The sequence below is a fragment of the Amblyomma maculatum genome, chromosome 6 (assembly GCF_055883805.1).
Source record: "Amblyomma maculatum isolate TAMU_Amacu chromosome 6, ASM5588380v1, whole genome shotgun sequence".
Taxonomy (NCBI): domain Eukaryota; kingdom Metazoa; phylum Arthropoda; class Arachnida; order Ixodida; family Ixodidae; genus Amblyomma; species Amblyomma maculatum.
Window position 1 is genome coordinate 75,357,250 of NC_139349.1, and position 23,590 is coordinate 75,380,839.

General features: G+C 43.1%; 2 protein-coding genes across 2 annotated transcripts in view; both read left to right on the forward strand.

Moving 5' to 3' along the window:
* The first annotated feature begins 31 nt into the window (after window positions 1-31).
* Window positions 32-12,390, forward strand: LOC146186025 (tRNA wybutosine-synthesizing protein 3 homolog). The gene is made up of 7 exons (XM_084606956.1): window positions 32-368; window positions 899-979; window positions 1,164-1,262; window positions 7,286-7,357; window positions 7,950-8,018; window positions 10,187-10,251; window positions 11,992-12,390. The coding sequence occupies exons 1-7, from the start codon at window positions 198-200 to the stop codon at window positions 12,149-12,151; spliced, it is 717 nt and encodes a 238-aa protein (XP_084463082.1). The 5' UTR covers window positions 32-197; the 3' UTR covers window positions 12,152-12,390.
* Window positions 12,391-15,806: 3,416 nt separating this feature from the next.
* The window catches only part of LOC146186026 (transducin beta-like protein 3), a 34,623-nt gene continuing 26,839 nt past the window's right edge, over window positions 15,807-23,590 (forward strand). Inside the window, exons 1-8 of the mRNA XM_084606957.1 lie at window positions 15,807-16,003; window positions 16,119-16,170; window positions 16,811-16,906; window positions 18,266-18,391; window positions 18,829-18,977; window positions 20,717-20,887; window positions 22,572-22,647; window positions 22,734-22,800. Coding sequence (XP_084463083.1) covers window positions 15,978-16,003; window positions 16,119-16,170; window positions 16,811-16,906; window positions 18,266-18,391; window positions 18,829-18,977; window positions 20,717-20,887; window positions 22,572-22,647; window positions 22,734-22,800 — 763 coding nt within the window. The 5' untranslated portion in view covers window positions 15,807-15,977. The remainder of the gene's footprint in view (window positions 16,004-16,118; window positions 16,171-16,810; window positions 16,907-18,265; window positions 18,392-18,828; window positions 18,978-20,716; window positions 20,888-22,571; window positions 22,648-22,733; window positions 22,801-23,590) is intronic.

Consider the following 23,590-nt stretch of genomic DNA (forward strand, 5'->3'; position numbering starts at 1 on the left):
GACGGACAGCACTTCGGCAGCACGGCTTTTAGCCAATCGTAGACCGCGGGTCATGGAATGTAAACAAAACAACACGTGTGTTAATACGTGTTTGGAATGTCGTCGTAGTGTAGGTTGCATGCTCTCGTTTAACTGTTGAAAATGGTCCATAGTCACTATGCACTGCTACTGTCGTAGCTTCTCCTTGTTCGCCAGTAATGGATGCATTTGCGAAAGAAAAGCAAGAGCGGCTTGAAGGTGCCGATGCAAGCCGGAAGGGGACCATTGATTCCAGGATCGTTGATGTCGCCAATCAATTGAACTCGTTGCCACAGTACTACACAACAAGCTCGTGTTCAGGGAGAACCATTGTTTTTTCAGGCCCTGAAGTAAGTCTAGTCCTGCCGTTGCGAAGGGTACTTGTCAATGTTACAGACGTGAATAACCACTAGACTGTTCGTCAGCACGAACACCACGATCTCAATCGTGCAGCAGATCGTGCAGCAAATACATAAAGGACAAAAAAGTTGCCGTTTTGTAGTCGCTCTTAAGGGATAAATGTACTAATGTAGAGATGGTAGAACACCGCTTGACGCGCATTTGCATACCGCCGTCACAGGTTGGAACTATACAACAGTTGTAAGTGAATATAAAGATCTTGGAAAATTGTGGTCTTTTGTAAGCACTAGCGGCGAGCTTTTGAGGTGAAAATTATTCGCATTTCTCTAGTACAGCTTAATCGCACTCTTAATTAAATTTGGCTACATGAGATGCTTGTGGGCGATGCCTGCAGTATGCAAGTTACGTAGTGACGAACAAATGAGCATCAAAAGTATGTGGCTTCCTGCCATAAGTATTGTTTACCGTAACCAGGAATATGTATTTTGCTTTCTTCTTTTTTTTTTTTTTTTTATTACAGTCTGATGGCAAGAAGCCCACACTAAAGGAAGGATGTCAGTGGCATCTTGTCACACATGATCTTCTTAATGAAGATGAACTGGTAAGACAGCAGAAAGGAACATTCTGTGGTCATGAAGTCTATGTATGGTAGTATTATAACTGCGATGTTTCTAAGCCACTGCTATGAAGTATCAAGCAATTTCCTTTTGTCGGCCGGTTAATTGCTGCAAAGGTGTCGGTCTTTCTGTACAAAAATTATTCTTTTTCTTTTATTTTTGCTTTAGGACGAAGCTGTGCAGCATTCAAGACAATCTGTAACGCTCAAGTTTGAGCCGTTCATCCTTCATGTTCGATGCCACACTTTAAAAGCAGCACAGAAACTTGTAAGTACAATTAAGTAGTCTTTGCTGAAACATATCAGAAATATGCTTTTTTTTTTTTTTTTTTTCACTGTAAAATTGAAAGAAAATTTGGAGGACGCTTAAGCTTCGCCTTCAAGAGTGGAACGCGATAGCGTTATTGCACCTCGTTCGCACCGCCCACTCATTCGCTCGGTATGCTCTTGAGTCACACAAAGACATAGTTTTCATACTCAACACTTCTGAGCACCACGCAGAAGCATGATTCCTCGGAAGCAGCTCGGCACACATCGCAGGGGACGCTTTCCCAGCAGAAGCGCTACGGCGCAGCGATCACGTCAGAGGCGTCCGGCATCAGACGCTGCACCTAGCAATCGCGCTGTGAGCGGAAAGAGGAGCCGCGTCGCCTAAACACCACTGTTCGAGTGACGCACGCTGGATGTTGGAAGGGGAGAGAGCGAGAAAACTTATTAAACGCAAGGGTATTGGGGCATCCTCGCACCAGTACCCGCGCGGCCTGAAGGAGAGAAGCGGGTGAGCGAAGATAGTGATCTAAAGAAAGGAAAGACGCTTGATTCTACAACCCGTGAGGGTGCACGGCGAAACGTCAGGGGCGAGTGGCGCGCCACGTGTCGGGGCAGCACTGCACATTGCGAGGAGGGGTTCTTCTGTGTTTGCCGCAAGATGGCTCTGCATGTGCGCAGAGCGCAGAAGAAATGTAGCGGAAACATACTTCGCTACTCGTGTAACTGCGACTTCTGTAAGTAACATGCTCATAATTACCGATATACACTGCAGTATAACGTTCTACACATTTCTAAGGCAACACCGCATTCACTAGAAGCGCTTTTGTACCGCTTTCAAGCATCGAAGAGTGGGAGTTATTTAAAACAAAGGTCAAAACCATTGCCACAGAGATCGGAACAAAAATTGCCGCATCCGCCAAAGCTAAAATCCGGCACCTCACAGGCACCCTTCAGGGCCTTGTCGAGGCCAACGAAGAGATGCCGGGAGAATTTTCTGATGACATTCGGAAAGTTAAAGAGGAACTTCGATCAGAACTAGAAAGGCGTTATTGGGGCGCACTCGTCCGCAGTCGGGAGCAAAGAGTGCAGTACGAGGCGCAGCCATCAAAACTCTTTTGTGCCTTTGAACGGGAGCAGGCTGCACGGGTTACTATACGGGAGGTTATTAACAGCGGCACCGCTGCGCGAGGGCATGGTGAAGTGGCGCAGGCCTTCGATGACTACTATCGCAAGCTTTTCCAGGCCGGAAAACCGCTGGATCCCATGCCATCCGAAGTCTTGAGCGAACTGCCCAAAGTTCCTCAGGAGATTAGGGAGGCAACAAACTCCTCATTGACTGCGGACGAGATAGATCGCGTAATCGCAAAACTCCCAAAGAATAAATCACTCGGACCGGACGGCATAACAGCCGAATTTTACCAATGTTTTAGAAATGAACTCAGCCCAATACTAGCTGAGGTGTTCGAGGATATAAGGAAACGAAAACTTCTCCCTCCTTCTATGCGGCGCAGTAATTTAGTCCTCATTCCTAAGAAACCTTCCCCCGAATCAACCCCCGACGTAGCAGATTTCAGGCCAATCAGTCTACTTGCCACGGACTATAAGATTCTGGCTAGAGCTCTCGCTCGTCGACTCGAGACCGCCCTCAGCACCGTGGTGGGGGAGCATCAAACATGCGGCTTCAAAGGGCGCTCCATAAACACCAACTTACACCGCATGAGGACGGTCCGCGAGGCTGCGGATGTAGGGCTCCTTCCTTTGGCCATTCTCCAGATCGATTTGAGGAAGGCGTTTGATCAGGTTGACCGGGCTTTCCTCTTTTCTCTCCTTGAGCAGTGCGAGGTAGGTGACGACATTATAGATTGGCTCAAAATTTGTTACACTGAAATTAGTACTGCAATCGTCCTTAACGGTATACCAGGCGCGCCGATACAGGTGAATAGATCAGTACGACAAGGGTGTCCGATGTCGCCCGTTCTCTTCGCCTTGTATCTGGAACCTCTATGTCACATGGTACTTGGGTCTAAAACCATCAAGGGTCTAGATCTCGGCGGCCAAGAACTGCGCGTCCTCGCATACGCGGACGATGCAGCCTTCATTTGCACATCCCAACAACAAGTGGGGGAGGTGATTCGATTGGCAAACTCCTTCTGTCGATTTTCTGGAGCCGAACTAAATTTTAAAAAATCGCAAGGCGCCTGGTTGGGAGACTGGAGAGGGAAGCCCCGCCAACTCTTTGGAGTAGAATGGACGGGAAAAATTGATGAATATCTAGGCGTTAATCTAGATATTAGCAAAGCGATCATGAACAGGTGGCAACCCAAACTAGTTGCCGCTGAAAGGAAGCTAGACCCATGGCGGCCGAGACACATAGCCATGTTCACGAGAGCCTACGTATGCAACGCGGTGGTTTACCCGGCGGTACTATACTCTGCCAGAGTGACCACAATTGACAGGGGCTCCGTGGGCAGGCTACACAGATCATGGGCAGTCTTCGTCTGGCGCTCTACTGCAGAGCCCATGCGCCGAAGCAATCTCTTCTGGAGCATGGAGCGAGGCGGACTGGGCTTAGTGAACATAGAACTTAAACTTGTAGTCCAAAGGCTCATTTTCTTTCGAGGCCAAAAGGATAATTTTCTTCGCGCGGCCACGCAGTATCTAGGCTCGGCGCACTTGGCCCCTTGGTTGGCCACAACTAAGCCAATAGGTCACGGCATGAGAGCCACAGCCTTCTACAAAGAGGTAGCGCAGTCCCTGGCGCTGCTGCAAGGGCTTTTTTCGTGGGAGTACCTGCTCGCAGTAAAGCCGAGAAAGCTTTACTGGGACTTGCTGGCACAATTTCTGCAACCTCCAGTATATCGACAACCACCCATAGGGGTGGGCAAGACTGATGTCCTCAAGCGACTCAGGAGGCTGCCCGTTCCAACAGGCTCCAAGGATTTCTTCTTCCGTTTCCACACGGGAGTTCTGCCCGTGAAAGCTCGTCAGAAAGAGCAGGGTTTCTTCCTACCATGGGGCGCAAACTGTCTCCTGTGTGGTCGACGGGAGACCGCTCAACATGTCTTTATGGAATGTAACACGGCGCACATTTTCTGGGCCGAAGTACGGGGATTTTTCGCCACTGATTTGGAAGTCACATGGCCAGGGCTCTTGTGTCTCTACGCGTCTTGTGATCGTCCAGAGCTTCGAGACATTGTGATTGTGCTTGCGTTGCATGCCCTCTGGCGTGCGCGCGTGGATGTGGTGGAGTGTGTGCGTTGGCCGAAACCAGCGTGGCGGCACCTATTGGAGAAAACAGAGTGGACAGTGAGTGCACTAGAGTCCTCTGGCACCGACGAAAGCCTGCGGGAGGAACTACAGCGAGGCTGACGCGCTGTGATGGTCTTCAAGACACGCCAGTACGAACGGTTTGGGTGCCGCTGATGCTTCACGCAGCGTTGCCCAAGTGTTTTTTTTTTTTTTTTTTTTTTTTTTGTTGGGGGGGGGGGGGGTTCTTTTTGACCTACAATGGCGAATTTTAGGCTTATATGTTACATTTTTTCTGCCCTTTATTTCCAGACCTCTCGACATAATTCTCTATTGTGCTCAATCTCCCCTCACGTTACCATGGCCGACGTTAACACGAGAAGCAATCAATGCACTCGGCTATAGGTTGAGTTGCAGCCTTGTACATATATGTGTAAATAAAGGTTTTTTGTTACTGAAAAAGAATAAAAAAAAACTCGTGGCTGAGTGGTCGCGTCTCCGTCTCACACTCCGGAGACCCTGGTTCGATTCCCACCCAGCCCATCTTGGAAGTTGCTTTTTATTTATGAAGTGCATGCCGGGATTTATTGCTCACAGCCAACGCCGCCGACGACACCGGCTTTTCTGCGACACGAGCTCCTTAACGCTACCGCTTTAAAAGTGCATGCATGGGCATAGAGAATTACAGTATTTGATCATTTTGATTGTTGAGTGAGTTTCCATCCAGCATCATCTAGTTGTTTGGTCTCCGCAGTCATACTCTTTAATTGCGTTCTTTGTTTTCTAATATGAACACTTCAATGCTTTAGCTTCTATTTCTAGTCACTGTGTGCTCTGGTATTTTAACTCTACTGTTCCCACACTATTGTGCTTTACTGCTCTATTGCAGTCATTGTGTTGTAGTATAGCCTTGTACCTGATTCATAGCCTAGAAATTGAGGCTGCAAATGTCTGTGTAACGTCTCACAAGTGAATTTGTTAATATTTTATGTAGCTTCACATTGTGATATCTTCATTACTGAAGTAGTCACTGCATCTTTATTGAGGTGAAAGCCTTATATTACCCATTAGCAATTGAACCTGATGGCAGCATTCAGAGAAAGTGATCCTGAAAAATTGGCGTGATGTCATTGGAAGTGTGGCATGGTTGAAGTGGTTCTATAGATAGTCATTGAAGCTTATACATGTGCTACTACTACTAACCCACCATAATCTACCCCTTAATTACCTCTTAACACCTACCATTGAGGCACGGTGGCTAGGGCTCTCGACTGCTGTGCCCAAGGATGTGGGATCGAACCCTGGCCGCGAGAGGTAGCTTTTCAATGAAGGCGAAAAGTAAGGTGCCCATGTGCTGTGCGATGTCAGTGCATGTTGAAAAACCTCAAGTGGTTGAAATTTCCGGAACCCTTCACTGTGGTGTCTCTCGTAGCCTGAGCCCTTTTGGGACGTTAAACCCCATAAACCAAAGCAAATCATCTCTTAATCCAATGCCTAATCTATAAGGATTTTGCATTCACAGCACGTAAGCAATCTTAATAATAATAATAATAATAATTGCTTCACAGGAAGGAAAGGCGCAGTATCTCGCACACTTGTTTCTGTGGACACCTGAACTGCACTATAAAGGAAGGGAGGAAGGTGGGAGTGAAAGTGGAAAGAAAGAAAGAGAAGCCGTAGTGGAGGGCTACGGAGTAATTTTGACCACCTGGGGATCTTTAACACATCGCACAACACACAGACGCCTCTTCATTTCGCCTCCATTGAAACGCAGCCACCGCGTTCGTAGCCTTAAGTACCTTCCGTAAATTTTGTTTGTGTACTGAATGCTCTGTAACAGATCTTCATGGCATGCATAGCTGACTTACCCTGTCATGACTAACCTGGAGCTGTTCACTAATGTCATCTCTCATATAGCGCACGTGTTGACCTTGGAATTCTAAGCCTCACATACCATAGCTTGATTTTACTGGTTCAATATGTATAGTTGTTAGCATAGTTAGTACTATTTGGTGCTCCACTCAAGTGAGTTATGATTTGCAAAGCACAACCACAGGAACGTCATGCATATATGCACATGTGTGTGCGTTGTCATGGTTTTCGTTGGCGAAAGACATCTTACATAGCTTGAATAGTTTTGGAAAAAAAAAAAAAAATGGGAACAGTGCATAGCAAAGATTTATGACCGAGCCAACTAGTAGACTGCATGCTCAGGAAGGCAGAAGGATAACTCAGTAAGTCAGTTTTTATTTTCATACTTTTAACAGCTAGATGCTTCCAGAGAGTCAATTTCAGCCACAGAGGTACAGACAGGATGCTAACGCATTCGCTTCCCAGCCCCGTTTATGTGACAGGCTGTTGCATTGTCTGTACTCTTGCAAAGAACTTATGACCCTTCAAGCTAAGCCATACATCCTTTACACTTAATGACATGTGCAACCAAATGTGCATACCCTTCTTCTACATTTTCTCATTATAGGGCATTCTCACCTAAATGGTTCCTGACCAGCTGTCCAGTTTGGCTGAGACAAAACTTTCGACAAGATATGGATGGGGTATATACCACTACAGTGGAACACTTCACATTTTGCAATTTTTAGTGCCCGAGGTTGTGTGTGTGCTGTTTATGCTATAATATTTTTGAAATCATTACGCGCCGACTCGCCAAAGCAGCAGTTTCAATTAAGGCAGCTGTCCAAGTCAAATTAGTGTTTCTGAAAAAAACTTTCTCTTCCACCCAGTTTATAAGTGACTTGCACTGTCTTGTGTTCACAGCTGGCCTTGAGCATAGGGGCTGGTTGTCGCAATTCTGGCATCATGCTGAGCAAGACAGGCAAGGTCCATGTCGTAAGTATCTGATGGCGTCATTACAGAGCTCAGAAATCCCTAACAGCTTGAAGGATACTGAGGCAAATTTTTCGAGCTTTGTTTTTAGTAAAATGCAATATTTAGACTTTTCGAAATTCTTTTGGAATTTTTTGGCATTTTCTTGGTATTTTTTACGCATTTTTTGGCATTTTTTTGGCAGCAAAGGATGCTTTGGTGTACTTTTTCTTGGGCAACAACATTGAGTGTCATGAGTTGTCTTTAACTTTTGGCATCTAATTTTTGTTTTCACCTTCGCTATGCAGTGAAAGTGCACAACAATATTCGGGCAGAAGTTGCATAATAATGAGGTGCATAATCTTTCCTTTTCTATATATTTTTTTTCTGTGCAACCAATCAATATCAGCTGACATCCGTGCTTGTGGAAATGGCCGGTGGTGCCTATACCTGCCTTTCATTTTTCACTCTTTTTTACTAGCCTTTAAGAGCTTTGTTTTTATTGAAAGTAGTCTTCTCGTCAACAAGAAAAGTGGTGATTCATTGATGTAGGCTTGGTTAATTTTTTTTCTCCTCATTATTTCTTAAAAAGATGATAGTGAATTTTGTATTGCAGGCTATTCGGACAACGCTGTCGATGGAGGTGCCCCTTTCTGACAAAGGAAACGTCCTTGTTACGCCAGTGGTTAGTACTTCCATTGTGCTGAGTCACTTACAGCTTAGAATGACAGTGTACAGTTCATTTTGGATACAGTCAAATTATTGGCAGCATTGAATATGCAAATTATCTTCTTATCTTAAATTATAATTATCTTAAATTATTATTGCCTCTCTATTAGCATATGCTGGACTAATAGTGCAGATGTGACAAATAGTGTAATATTGGAACGTAACGTTACACAGAAGGCGCTCTGGCACTCTGACACCGAAGAACACCAACAGCCAGTCAGGGCAGCACGAAAGCGGAGCACCGTTTTGCTTCGTCGTCTTCTCCGAATCGCCGGTTCAAATCTTCGTCGTCTATGAATGGCATGTGTCATTGCCCCCCCTTCTTGGCAGCATCGCCTCGATGCTGCAAATGCTGCTTGATGCGATGAGCTGACAGATGTGACGTGCAAGCTGCTCTTTTCAGTTGCCTAATTTTTTTCTTTTAGTGTTCAGTATGTAAACAGCGTCTATATTCGTTCCCAACCATATCTGTGTATGCCATGAGCAGCCGAAAAGCAGACGACAAAGTGCAGGAGAACTCGCTTAACACACTCTCAGGTTTGGTTGAGATCTCTAGCTTCCACAATGCTGCAAGGAAGTTATGATATGCTGCATAGTGAGTGGTTGACATGTTCCAGTGCACATTTTTGCCAGAAAAGCGTTACTAGCATGGCTGCAATGTATTCATGCTTCTGGATTGTAAAGAAGGGTACCTGTCATTTATCTATCAAATAATCAAAATATAGAACAAGTCCTAAATCCCCTTGGCATTCGACATACAACATAAGTTCTGTATGCATAATCTCGACAGTGTTGGGTGGAGTAAGCCTGTCAAGTAAAATACTAGTTGTCGGGCTCATGTACATGCAGTCGGGTCTAGTAAAATAAGTGGCAGAGCGGGTCGAGTTAACTATCTTGACCCGCTTGTCTAAAAGCATGTTAGATGCTGTTGAGCCAGAGAGTCGAGTTATGGAGAACTCTGGGATCGAGAAGTTTTCGGCACAGCTAAGAGTGTCAGCGAAGTTGAATGCTTTCTGGATCTCATCAGCGATAAAAGATAATAATTGAAGCTCTCGATAGTAAAAGGCAACGAAGTCAAACACGAGCAGAAAGCTCGCTCAATAACATTGAATCTCGATGCTAGGCGCCGCTGCTATACTTACTCGCTAGAAATGAGTTCATGTAGACGCCAAGTGGGTTGAGTAAGGCTGATCTCGCTTACTTGACGCTGACTCGACCCGATGCTGTCGAGTATATGTATACATGGGCTGTAGACCGCTTATAACGGAGGTGGCGGGGGCCGCAAAAATACACACTATAAGCTGTACTGCACTATAACCAAAACATTCAGGTCAGAAATACATGCCAGATAGGTAGCTTCCCTTTCAAAAACGGCTTATTAATCTGTCAAAAAAAGCAATCCACTAAGTCCACTGTACACTTAGGTTAGGTTTAGCATACTGTGCGCAGCGTGACTGCGGAAACTACCGCGCTCGCCTCTGCGGAACTGCATATGCGTTTGTTATCAGTGCATGCCCAGTTTCGCGAAAGTGGTCGCATTAACCTCTGCAGTTGCTCCGCACGCGGTATGCCAAATCATCCTTGGCTCTTTTCATTCCCACAAAGAATTTGATGCATTCCAAGACAAGCCTTGCGGCGAGGCTGTTGGAGGAGAATCTCCATTTACTGGTAGTGCGGTGTTGTCGCAGCCCATAGCATCGAAAAGGGTGGCTGTTGCGCAATCTTGCACAAAACGAGAGAAACTAGTCGAGACTCAAGGAGAGGAAACGAGCAGTGCGAGTGCTTGTGTCATGTCCTAAAGATGTTGTGCAATGTGCTATTCCACGCAGAGAAACTGGTGCAGCGCAGGGAAGTGCACTTGCTGCTCTGCGATTTCACCGAGCGGATTTCAAAACTGAACTATAACCGGTATTTCGCTTTGTGCGACTGCATAAATGGTATGTCTTTACATTGAGTCCTGTGGGAGGCAGACTTGTGACTGGCAAAAACCACGTTATGATCGGTCCCGCACTATAAACGGTTACGTTGTATGTGGTTTCCACTGTATCCGGGTCGACTGCATCCTCTGTTGTGTTGTAAATATTTCAGATTGCACTTACTGATGCATTAATGTTTTGATTTCAGTACCTCAAGTTCCTGACGCAACAGGCAAATGAAAAGATGTTAGAAAATTGGAAGCGGATACAAAGGTATCCCCTTGTTGTATTACTATAAACAACTTGGCTTATTTTTCTGTTTGATTATGTCTTTGTGTGTAATATAAACTTATAATATGAGGCCATTTTTCAGGAAAAAAGTAAATAAAAAGAGAAAATTAGTGATTTATACTGAAGGTTGACTTTTCGTATTCTAATCAGCGTGTTCTAATACATAAAAAAATTTTTTTTCCCCTTTATTATCAAAAACCCCATTTTTAATTCAACGAAGGTGAGTGATTTTTTTGTACAGAATAGAAGTGTTCAAAGCCTCATTTTTTCTATAAACTATCCGTATTTGGAATGACCTACCTGCAAATGTGGTTGAGTGTTGACGCTATCTCCTTTTTGTAATGCATTCCGTGATAGATAGCGGTGCTTCACACTGTCATATCATGGTGTTTGTGCTTCGCTTTATTTTTGCTCTGTGCGTGTGATATATGTTCTTTTCGTTGTCGTCCTTCGCATGACTGAATGTACATTGTATTCTTGTGAAGTGTATTCCTCTGTACCCCCAACTCCTGCCTAAAGCCTGTCATTCAGGCTTACAGTGTGCAATAAATGAATGAATGAACGAACTAAATATGCATCTCACGCAAGCTTTTATAGCTCTTATATACCTCGTCACCGTGCAATGGACCAAAATAATTACAATATCATCAGTAGTCTTTCTATAAAATCATAATTATTAAGAACAGTGGTGTTCAGTAAGGAATAATTTTAAAACAAATGCAACAAGTTATTGTACGATTTTATTTTTCATGGTTCTTTGCACAGCCTAATATATGAAGAATAAGCATGCAAAGTTTCATTAAATTAGATATTTGGGGGAAAAAATGTTACCTATGTTCGCGTCAGCTGGAATGACAGAAAACTGAGTTTTGAGAAGAACGGCAAAATAGATTTGATACAGCAGGAGGACTAAAATCAACTAAATCTGTAGCTCAGGTCCTCCCTAGTCTTCTCTTTACTTTCATTCGATCGTGCAGCTGCTCGATTTTTTTACTTGCATTTCTTGCAGCATCATGACAATCGGGAGGATTTTCTGATCAAAGAAGGCAGTTGGGCTAGTTGGTGCGTTTTTGTAAATGGCTGCGACATTGCAACTAGCATGAAAAAAAGGCAAGGGACAGCGACAATAAGGTACCGACGGGACAGCATGTCGGTCCCGTCGGTACCTTATTGTCGCTGTCCCTTGCCTTTTTTTCATGCTAGTTGCAATGTCGCAGCCATTTAGATTTTCTGATGTGCTGGTAATCACCTGTGAAGGAGGCTTTCAAACAAGCTTTCACCTTCCTCTTGTAGTTAAAGTGCGTAAACAATGAGGTGAAGTCTTAGAAGTACACAAGACATCGAATAGGTAGTCTGCAGATTCTTCAATTCGTGCAGGAACGCTCTAGTGTACTCCACCTACGTGGCCTAAATGTCATGCGTCCCTCTTGTGAACGCTTTTGTTGTTAAATGCAAACAAAAATAGACATATATGCTTAGAAACAATTTTGATAATAAACTAATATTTTTCGATATGCGGGAACCGAAACTGTTAGTTAGCAGTTTTGGTTTTGCAGAATACGCAATGGGTTACAAATATGTCTGCATTAGAACAGTTTTAGTTAGAAGCATAGCCTTTTTTTTTTTCCAATCATTCAAAAATGATTGTGTAATTTGATGAAATAAAGTTTGAAAAATTAATTTTTTTCTTTTGTTCTCGCATGCCTGTGTTGTGTATTTCAGGTTCGCAGCAGCACTTGAGACACTCCATTCTGAAAGTGCAGGAACAGAGAAAATGCACAAGCCACGCAAAAAAACGCTCACAAGAGAAAGAACTAAAGTAACTTCTTCACCCGCTGATTACGATGAAACCGTTCCAACACTGTTTGATATGTCCACCTGAGGGTGCCAAGGCTTTGTTTGTGGGTGTTACTAAAAATGTTTCTTTATTTCGGTGTCTTTACTCATGGGGGTCTGTACTCTTGCCCAAACGAAGACAAGTCCTCTTGTTGAAATGTTGGCTAGTACACCGAGGCCTGCTTCCAACCCCTGTTCAGTTTGCTTGGTGTGCTTCAAAAACTATTTCTTTCTACCCTCTCCTTACTATATACCCTTGAGAGCTGGGAATAAAAATATGCTACGTTGGCATTATGCTTTTTAGATGTTTGACATAGACATTCGAGTTTGGGAAGCATACTTTTGTCGTATTGTCATCAGTTCTTTTATTTGGCATGTCAGAGTGTGCTTTCTGCACAAGTTTATTCACTCAAGAGGGGTGTGGGGAGAGGCATGATATATTGTCACAAACCCCCGCTTTTACGGTCAACAGAGGCGCGGGATCCCCTTTACGGTTATCCATCGTCCCTCTATGAGGTTTGAAGACACAGTTAAAAGTTATGCCGGTCAACCCGTGAAGTATGTATGTCGGTGTGTGATTGAGGAATACGTTCAAGAAAGTCACTTTTTTTGGAAACAATTGGATATTTATAGCTAGTAGTCCAAATTACACCACATAATAATAATAATAATAGAAAAAAATAAATAAATGGCACGACACGATAGTGATAAAAGACGACTCGGTAAATGACAAGAGGGGAAAAACACATGACAATGAACAGAACACTGCAATAAAAGAAGACTATAAAGATAACAAAGCAAGTATTCCAGATATAATAAGTAGAGCCAAGAGTTGCACAGAAAACACAGCGTAAAATACTAACCCAGATCAAGTCGAAAACAATATTCAATTAACCAACAGTCTGTGGCAAAAAGGAATCCTCACAGCTTTCTTGTTAGATAAGGCTTTGAAGTCGCAGAGTTGATTGGTAGCGGCGGCCATACAGATGAGGAGAAACGATGAGTTGATCGCGGGCTCGATGAAAAACAAAACACTTTCCCAGAGCGAGCGGCCTCGAGAGAGGCCCGGAAGGCTGAATCTTCCCAGAGCGCACTGTTGCAGGTGTGCTGCGGTCTGCCTTTTTATACTCTCTGTTGTTTGCACTGCGGTCGCGTCAAGGACGCGCGCTTGCCGGTCGCTGCCCCGGAAAATCATGTCGAAGCATGCTCGGAGGAGTGGGGAGATCCCGTAAGTTCCGCTCTATATGTGAGGCACCTTGTGACATATATGTACCGGCTATCTTTGTTTTTGGCTTCTGAAGATGGTGTAGCTGTGGAGTACTGTATCAATATATCTGCTTTGGGATGGTCTATGCACCTTTATTTCACTGAGGATGAAGGTGAGAGATAAACTACAGTGTTCACCAAAAGTACCTGGAGCACAAACGTTTTTTTCAAGAAACTACCTGACATTTGTTAACTTCAGCCCCGTCGCATTGATGCAGTGCTTATAGCGCTCGACTACTGTGCCCAAGGATGCGGCATCGAGTCCCAGTCGTAGTAGCCACTTTCTGATGGCAATGAAAAGCAAGGCGTCTGTGCGCTGTGTGATGTCAGTGCACGTTAAAGAATCCCAGGTGGTCGAAATTTCCGGAGCCCTCTACTATTGCGTCTCTCATAGCTTGTGTCCCTTTGGGATGTTAAACTTTATTAGCCAAACCAAACCAAACTTGTTAACTTCATAAATTGTTGGTTGCCAAGGGCATGGGGTAAGTAAAAATGGTAAAAAAAATGGCAATCTTAGTTCTCTGCTAATATTAAGTAGTGAATCATTTGTGAACATTTTTCAGTAGCTTGCATGCTTTTCTGCCCTGTAGTGGACTTAGAATAGCTTGGTTTTAGAGACGAGTAAGCATGCTTAATTGAACACCAAATTTTTCCTGAACAGCATTCACTTACATTCAAACTGGCCTTTCTTTGAATTCACAGATATATAGTTTTCATGATCAGTGATGGCAGCATTGCCCGAGTTAACACCCTTTGATATTTCCAGTGATGTCTCAATCCGCTGGGAATATCTCAAGCGTGCCTCATCATGATATGTTTCAGCACATGTTGTATTCGCCAAAAAGTTAAAATAGGCTTTTGCCTTTGGCATTACACCTCTCAAAATGTAATTTTTGTTATGGTTAACTCATTATCAGGAAAACAAAAAAAAAAAAAAACTTTTTTTTCCCAGCTGTATTTACACAGGGATGCACACCACCACTTAAGAAGGATGTTACACATCTAGTCTGTAGAATTTTCTTCTTTGATAAGTGCAAAAAAAAAAAAGTGTGTGGTTTCAGAAAAAATATTGCGAAACTAAGTTCTATATCAAGCAACAATTCTAGCTCCGTTGAGAGATTAGGAAGTAAGGAATAAATTAAAAAGAGCTAGGTAAACATATTTGTAGGTGTAAGGCTTCTGTATCCAGAGCTCTCGAGACAGTTTACTCCAAAGTACTATTTCTTTTCAAGGCTTGTGCAGAAACCCTGTGTTCTGTTTGAAGCAATCTAGTGCAAAATCCGCCTTTGGGAGATGACCACCAGCTGCTAGCTACTCCATTGTCTTCATAACTCTTATTTAAAAATGTGATTTTGAAATTTTCAGAAATTGCACGGAATCTTCTGGGTACTTCGCAGGTGAGACCTAGATGACACTTTCATGAAACACATATGTTTAAGTCACTGTACCACCTTGGATGCATTGCTCTTGTAGCCAATCGAATGGACATGCATTGTAGAGTCCAACTGAGATGCCTGCCGGATGAGTTACTACGAGTTTAACATGTTAGGCTTCAGAAACCACAAGTGGCAGCCTGAATGCCTGAATGGCCATTTTGAGGCAAGGACGACTAGTAACCTATTTTGGAAGTTGAAAGATTGAAACTATATATATATCGTTAAAAAATTCAATTAGTCTTGGGCATTGCAGATGACTCAAAAAGATCTGCAAGGATGGTCGAACAGGGTTTGTTTCATTCAAACACGGGAGAATGTGCGGCTGCCGCCGCTGGAAATTCATTATTCATATTACAATGCTGGTGCAACTTTATATGTTCCTGCATCTCTGCAAGGCCAAGTTCGTTGTTCTTCACATATATGCTGCGATGCTTTGCAGCTTTCTGCCACTGATTTAGATGTAAGTTAATATCACACACACACATATATATATACACACATGTACATACAGGCAGGAAAACGCATGAAAAATAAATAAATCAAGTTCTCGTGTAATGAAGTGCTTGCCAAAAGAGATAATGCACTGACTACAGATGCACTGTGCTTTGTGACCACAAAACGCCCCTTTTAAAGTTCCTTGTATATGTGCCTCAAGAGTCGTGCTCTCGGGGAACTTTGACTCATTTAAAAGTCGAAATCATTTCTTCTTTCTTCTTGTACTCGCTGTTGACACATAAGGCCTCGGGGCATAAATTGCGAAATCTCTGCCACGCATGCAAAAACCACGGTGTAAGAATAATTTTTCTTACACTGTGGCAAAAACCGAAACCAAAACATGTGTTTTGTCTTTGCTGGGCTAATTGACATAAATCTGCATTCAATAGAATCATTGCTGCTTTCAGTTCATGTATGCATACTATTGAAATTGAAAAATGCGGACACTCAAATTTTCTGAGTGCCCGTAAAACAGCAACCAGCGGACCAACCGCAGCAGACATCATGCCGTAAACAAGATGGCTGCGCGCATGGAATGAATGTGCCGTGCATGAATGAAGCGAGCACGTGGAAAACATGCCGAGTATAGCGAGTAAATTCTTGTAAAGTCGGCAAAGGTTGATCGGAAACTGCGGCTGACTTTTACGTGAGTGTGAAGGCACTGTATGGGCTGCAATGTCGAAGTCGGATCTGAAAGAAAAGTGAGACAATTGATCTGAATACCGGCGCTGATAGAGTAGGGGTTGGTCACCGATGGCTTTATGTTGAATGTTTCTCTGATGCTCGGCTTTCTATATTTTATCTCACTTCTTCCAGTTTCAAGCTCCAAGAAAAGTATGATGCGTTCTATACTGGCCGATTTGTCGAGGTTGGTATAGGTATAATTTTGTCACTACATATTTTTTTTATTATTAAACTACGGTCACTGAAAAGTGGTTTAGTGTGTGGTTACGTGCATTTGGTAAAACTGCGAGTGACCCGGAAAATAGAGCTTATATGCTGTGACTGTCTTCGCGCAGGTATGTGCGAGACACGGTGTAAGCTTGCACCGTGGTTCGGGTTCAGGAGAAGCAACGCTGAAAATCACCTCGAGCCTTTTTATAAATCAATATTTCATACGGAGTGATGCCAGATACGGAAGTTAGAAAGCACTGTTGCCGTGGTTACTATCTTGAAATTCCTTAGTTTGCAGAGTAACTTAGGTGAAAGTATTGGCCGGTTAGTAATCGTGTGAAAAAAAAAAAAAAAAAAACGAGAGAAAGAAAAGTTCGAATGGGGGCGCTAGCAGCAGAGGCAAACAACAACAGCAGCAAATAAAAGAACCAGAGAAAACCGATCCCAAAAGTTGAGGACAGTGTGGACACAAGTGCTGAAAGTGTATTGACATCGCTGAACACTGTCCTTATTGCCAAATGCTTTTTATGCAGAACTAGCAGCTCCACGTTAGTTTGACATAAGCTTTACAAACTGCTTTACATCCTCCATATTTATGTTTTTCTTTCACTTAGTGGCCCGGAAGTGGCAATCATCTGTACTGCCAACACGGTACAAGCGTCAAGGTGCTCAACGTTGAAGATGGCAAAGTCTCCAAATGCTTTGACTTGGTAAGATGCTGGGAAACTTTTAAACACCTTGTTTTTATGACGCCTTTGGTGCCTGAACAATGTTGCCTGTAGTAAATATTGCTAGATAAGCAGTGTGCATCCTTGAGTGCAAGCACCAGGCTTTCTCAAATTTAAACCAACCAGGGGAAAAAAATTGCCCAGGCCAGATAAGAGCACAGATTATCAATTCTGGCTAGCACTGAAAGTTGTCTTTAAAATTAACTTTCATGGGATGCTCCTGGCTGCTTGAACTGAGTGTCCTGTATCTTTTCTATTGAACTTGCTAAAATTAGCACGCCATGTGCCGTGGAGATGAAAAGGTAGAATCACTAGCTCTTGCAGAAAAAGTGTAATGTTGCATGGTCTAATTTCCACAGTCTGTCAAATGAGACTGCGCTTACCAATTTCAGCGTGTTAAAAAGACGTGGTTGCACTTGAACTTTCACTGTTATATAGTGTAGATGACAGGGATAAAAAAAATCCTACAGGGCACTTTGGACCACTAAAGTACGATGAAGTGAAAGCCATTATAGTGCAGTAAATCGTAGCCCTCCACTATGGCACCTCTATCTCCCTCTCTTCTTTTCCTCCCAAAGGCCGGCTTCGCTGCTTTTCATTCTCAGGAAGTGACAAAAGTTTATTCACTTCCCAAACTGAGCTTTTTCAAAGAACTGGACATTTTTATAACATTCAGCCGTGTTTGGGCCAAGTGTAGCTTTTGCGCACTATATTTGATTTGTTAAAATTTTATTGCATTGGAATCAGATTTGCATGCTTAAAATGTGTAAAATGCAACTATACAGGTTTTAATGCTATCAATATATTTTTAAGACTTAAGGTATCATAAATATTTAGGCATCAACCACTGAATATAATACCTCAACTATAGATTTGTTTCAGAATGGTTCATGATAAGGGAATGACATTAATTGTGCATAGTTGGGCACAGCTGAGTGTTGGAGACGAGAAAAACCGATTTTCACTGCTCTGTAGATCTTACTGCCATATCAGCAGCTGCATAAGTGAGCAATGTCTTTCACCTATTCATAGCATTTAGAGCACGAAAACTTCAAGCTGTATGTCTTAAAACTAAAAACAGATTTTGAAAGGAGAAGTCAAGGTCTCTAAGTGATACAAGCTTCATTCACCTTGAATTGCAGTTAAAAAATATACAAGTTTGCGAGTTGCATGACCTTTTGATATTGGTGAGTACAGTTTACCTTTGAAAGTGGCGCTGCTGTTTTTAATGAATTGTGAATGTGGCTCTCAAAGCCTTAAAAATGAAAATGTTTCCGTTTTTTGTAATCATTGCTGTATGAGCTGTTTCGAAACTGATAGTTCACTTTTTTTCTAAATAAGGGCGAAGAGGAGGACGTCACCACCTTCACTGTAAGCGCAGATGAGGCAACGTTGGCTGTAAGCGGGAGGAGTGGGCTTCTTCGCCAGTGGGACCTCCAGGCAGATGCACTTACCAGGACATGGAAAGTGAGTGAAATCCTCCATTTTTTGTTTCTCTGCAATGCTCTTCATGTGGTGGATATTTGCACTCCTCGATCGTATAGTTATTGCAGTACGGCAGCTTGATTTGCACTTTACGATCTGGTATTATTGAACTGTCACAAAAGTGAAGTGCCTTTGTCTGTTTTGCGTACTCCACATTGTAGTACAGTCGTGAGCTTTATGAAAGGGAACGCATGAGTGCATGGCAGATAGCCTTGTCTAGAACCAGAGGCCTTTACTTTGTAACAAGTTGCTCTGCCTGGAACTGCTAAAAGCACTGTTTCTAGACTCAAAAAAATATGCATAGAGATTGGATCATCGTTGTATGGCACGGCTGGGGATGTGTGTCTACATTTGTCCTTTTTTTTTTCTCTGCTTACACCTTTCTTCTCCGGGTTCTTTGCCGTCCTTGGCGCCGCTAGTCTTTTCACCAGGGCCCCGTGTCCTGCATGGTGTTTGACTCGACGAGCACCCTCCTGGCCAGTGGTGGCTGTGACTCAACAGTCAAGGTCTGGGATGTTGTTCGCCAGTACTGCACTCACCACCTTCGAGGGGCGCAGGGTGTGTTCAGGTGGGAGACGTTTAAGTCTACCTGAGAGTTTAAGATTGTTGCATGTTATGTACAGGTGGATTAGTCTTAGCGTATTCTGTCGGCAAACATCTACCTGGTCAACTGGAAAGCCCTTTGCGTTTCAAAGTGGGTCACGTGGAAGATGAACAGTTGTGTGTAAACATAAAATGCAAAAAATGTAAAAGGTTCTGCGCCACACGAAACAAGTAAAGGCTCCACCAAATGCTTCTGGTTAGGAAAATAGATTTGTTTAATCACTTACGAGTGGATTTGTGCATGAAAATGTAGCACTCGCTGGCATTAGTTTTTTTTCCTCTTGAGAATTGCTGCTAAGAAGAAACACTTCACTTTAAACTGTCAGTTTTGCTCACTTTTTAATCTTCTGGTATGGCTCGGTTGCAGGAAACAGCGAGACGACAGGTTCTTTTATCCTGCGTTCACTATCTTGTTAACATACCTTGCCTGTTTTTTTATGGGCTCTCTGAGTAATAGAAGCATTGCCATTGACTGGTTGTACAGTGAAACTTCACTTGAATGAACTTCAAGGGACCTTCAGAAAAAGTTTGTCCAAGTGAAAGTTTGCTTAACTTAAATAAGTGCGTGGAAGCTTGTTTCTATTCGCTCCAAGAAGCATCAGGTGTTCAGATCATATCCCAACTCATTTATATGTCAGTGCATTCATTTGCAAGCGAAGAATACAGTAACCTTTTGCAGTACCTTTGAACTTAGGGCTGCAGTGGTCTTGAACATAGTAATTGTGTACAAGCACACGTGAACCTTGTCCGACACAACGGCTTGCTGGGCAGCAAAGGCCTTCATTTCTTAATTTTCTCTAAGCAGATCTTGCTTGAGCAGATAATGGTTATAACCAGCATGTATACATACGCCCTTTTTGGAGCTAAAAGGGCTAGTAGGGCTGAGGCTTTGCTACGGATGGCTACAACTGTGGAGGCAATTAAGCGTGCAAAGCCAGCTATGGATTCGGCTGGCTACAAGCTTACCGCCACTTTTTCTCAGTTGGTAAACATGGTTCTCAACGTAAAAGTATGCAACCAAACGTGCAGGTTGTGCTTAAGCTCAGTATGATGTAGGAGACACAGGATAATGCTACGGAAAATGTTCTTAGAACTGAATATGAGCAATAACTGAATTTCGTTAAAATGAAGGGCGTTTGCGTAGCATTCAATGGATTTGTATAACTGAATACTTTGTTTAAATGACATTCGTTCAATTGGTATTCTATTGTAGTAATGTAGTGGGTTTGGAAGAAATTGTGTGAATGGACTGGTAGTGTGACACAACTGTTCAGATAATCTAGTTGCAGAGAGCATTTTTTTGTTTTTGTGGTAAAAATGGGGGAAAGGAAGACCGAGAAAATGGACAAGAAAATGCTTTCTACCGAGTTGTCTGTGTCATTTGTGGTTAATGATTTTATGTTGCAAAGCAGTAAAATTTACCGAGAGACATACCTCAGGGAACGACTTCTGTAGTTTTGACCAATTGGGGCTTTTTTCAGCTTGAACCTAAACCATGGCGCATAAAACGTTTTTTTCTCTTTGCTTATTGAAATCACACCAAACGTGTGGCTCTTCAGTAATGCTGGCAAGGTTTTGTAAGGGCCCTTATTTGCTGGAGATTAGTATTGCAGGTGTGTCCATGGCTCCCGAGTAGCTGCATTGAGTAGTCTTTGCACGTACGGTTCATCCTAGACTTGTCAATGTGTGCCTGTCTCCATACAGTGTCGTCAGTTTTCATCCCGACTCGCAAGTTGGCCGACTGTTTGGGGCTGCTGACGACTACCACATTCACGTCTGGGACCTGTCCAAGAGCACCCTCGTGGGCTCCCTTGAGGGGCATTTCTCAGTCGTCACCGACCTTCAATTCCTAGAGAAAGGAAGCCAGCTGCTCAGGTATGGAGCAAAATTTTTTTCCCTTCGCTGCCTACTCATGCTTGTGCTTCTGAGGTCACTATACACAGAGGGAGAGAGAGAAAACTTTATTGTCGAGAGTAGTGTTACTGGTAGGAAGATAGTGAGAGACCGGAAAGCGTGGCGTGACATGGTCAATAGGGTCACGAAGAGTCGGACACGACTGAACGACTGAACTCAACTCAACTCAAGTGTTACTGGGTCTTAGTGGAAGAGCCAAGTGGCTGTTAGCTGGTGGCTTGGTTTACAGCGCCTAATTGATAATAATAATTGGTTCACAGGAAAGGAAAGGCGCAGTATCTGTCACACTTTTTCTGTGGACACCTGAACCACACTGTAAGGGAAGGGAAGAAGGTGAAAGCGGAAAGAGAGAAAGGGGTGGCGTAGTGAAGGGCTCCGGAGAAACAGAACCGGCGGTGATCGGAATCGAACCCGGGTACTCCAGCACAGTAGTCAGGCTTCTTACCACTGCACCACCTTGGCGGGGCAACACTGCACAAGAACTTGGAGTTTTTTACACGGCTTTTCAAGCACGCATTTGTTTCATGAGTGGCCAAGAATATGAGGTAATTGCTGCTCCAGTTTGTAACAGATCTGGATTACTCAGTAGATGAAAAGGATGGAAATGATGATGACTCTGGATGGAAAGGCCTTTGTAATAGCCCATTGGTGGACAAAGGTATTATGACCTATAGTGTTTTTTTGGGGGGGGGGCTCGTGCTTTTACTTTTCTTACCTGTTCTGTGCAACTTCGAGGCACACACTGACTGTTCAACACTAACTGGGAACAACCCTAGGTCTCCAAGAAAACCTTTTGTTCAGAGTGTATGTCTTTTTACTTTGTGTTTTGTGGCGTTTGTTGTATGTAGTAGGTACTTGGCCAATTTCGCAACATTTAGTGTTTGGTGAACACGTGAAGCTTTGTGGAGCTAGGGCAGATTGTCCTTTAAGTATAGACGCAGGTCTGAAGACGGTTCTTCGTATTTACTGGCAGAGTTTTCATGAAAGTTGCATATTTATTTACTTTCTGTGTCAATTTCAAATATGCACATCGAATTCCTATAAGTTGTCTAGTGAGCGTAGTGAGCTTTTTATGTTCTTTGTTTTAAGGTGACCTGCCTGTAAAACTACAAGCATTACATTGAAAAATGCCCTGGCGCCTTTCACGGTGGCAGAGAACTGTTTGGCTTTGTGAAACTGATGCCCACTCACATTGAGGAAACCAACTTTTGGTTGAAAATAAAATTGTAAAAAAAATGGAACTTTTTTAAAATATTGGTCACGGATGTGTAAACTTTCCTACAAGGTGTGTGGTGGTTCCTCAGCTAAGTCTGAAATCTCGTACAAGTGCAAATTATCGGAGCCTGGAAAGTTCGTTGGATACTGTAGTAGGTCATGCGCACTACAGTTCACATTCGACGAGCATGCCAGTACTCGCCTGTATTATAGCAAACTTCATACTTTCTTGCAAATGCAGTTGCAGATAATTGCTAAGAAGAATCTTGTTATGTTCTTTGTGAGCGTAACAAAGAATAGGCTGTGATCACTGGAGCTGGCTTTAATCTAGTCAGAGGCTTCATTGAAGAGAGCAAGCGTGTTTCTTGCTCAAAACTGCTTTGCACGTAATAACACGCCTTGGTGGGAATTGTCTCGTCTCTGCCTACAGCTCAAGCAGAGACAAGGTTGTTATCCTCTGGGATGCTGACGCGCTCACCTCGCTGAAGACTATACCAGTTTACGAGGTAAGGTGGTTTTGCGTGAGTGCTTAGTGCTGTCAGCTTTACCGGCAGAAACATTTTGTTAATGTTTCCATTTCTCTGTCTTTCAGTCAGTGGAATCTTTAATCGTTGTACCTGACTCCTCTCCAGTTAGCTTCATCACAGCGGGAGAAAAAGGTATGCTCACACTGCTGAGTTATGCTTGTTCATTGAATTGTTTACACGTTTTCTGCCGCTTTTGTTGTGCTAACATAAACTCAATGGCATATGAGGGGTGTTGTCATTGATTTAAATGAGTGCAGTTATTTACTTCTTACTTGTGGGTATAGACTTTCATATATGTAGTGTGTAAAAGTCTGTAGCTTCTCTCTTCTATCCTCTTTTTGCAGACTTTTTTTATTTTGCCTCTCACTCTGTCTTTTATTTCTGCTAGCTGTTTTTGAAGTGCTCCCAGCTTTTTGTTAAGAACTAAACGCATAGCCACATAGACCCATCTTTCATGTCTTCCTTGCATATGTTAGTGGCCGAGAACATATCTGCTCAGACTCGATGACCTGAGGATTTTCCTGTGGGCTGAATCACGGAGTAATCGCATCACCAAAGCTACCACAAACCTTTTAGCCAGCCCCGCTCTTACTGGTCAGTAATTAGTATACTTACCTACAAGTCAGGATAGACAACAGTTTTTCAGGGTTTGTAACAGTTTCTGTGATGTAATCAATGCATTATTTGCCCCTGTATTAAAGTACTAAATGTGTTGTTCGTATTATCCTGAGCCTTTTAAACATTGTGGAAGAAACTGGAAGATGCTAATGACCAGTATATCTTGTTGCGTAGACTAAAAACCAGAAAGCAGTGGCAATGGTGCGTCTTCAAAATTTCTTGTTTAAATTTGTTTAACTACGTTGCAGCTTTAAGTTGTTTAATTTATATTACTGAGCTTACTGAACAGCTTAGGTATTCGCTT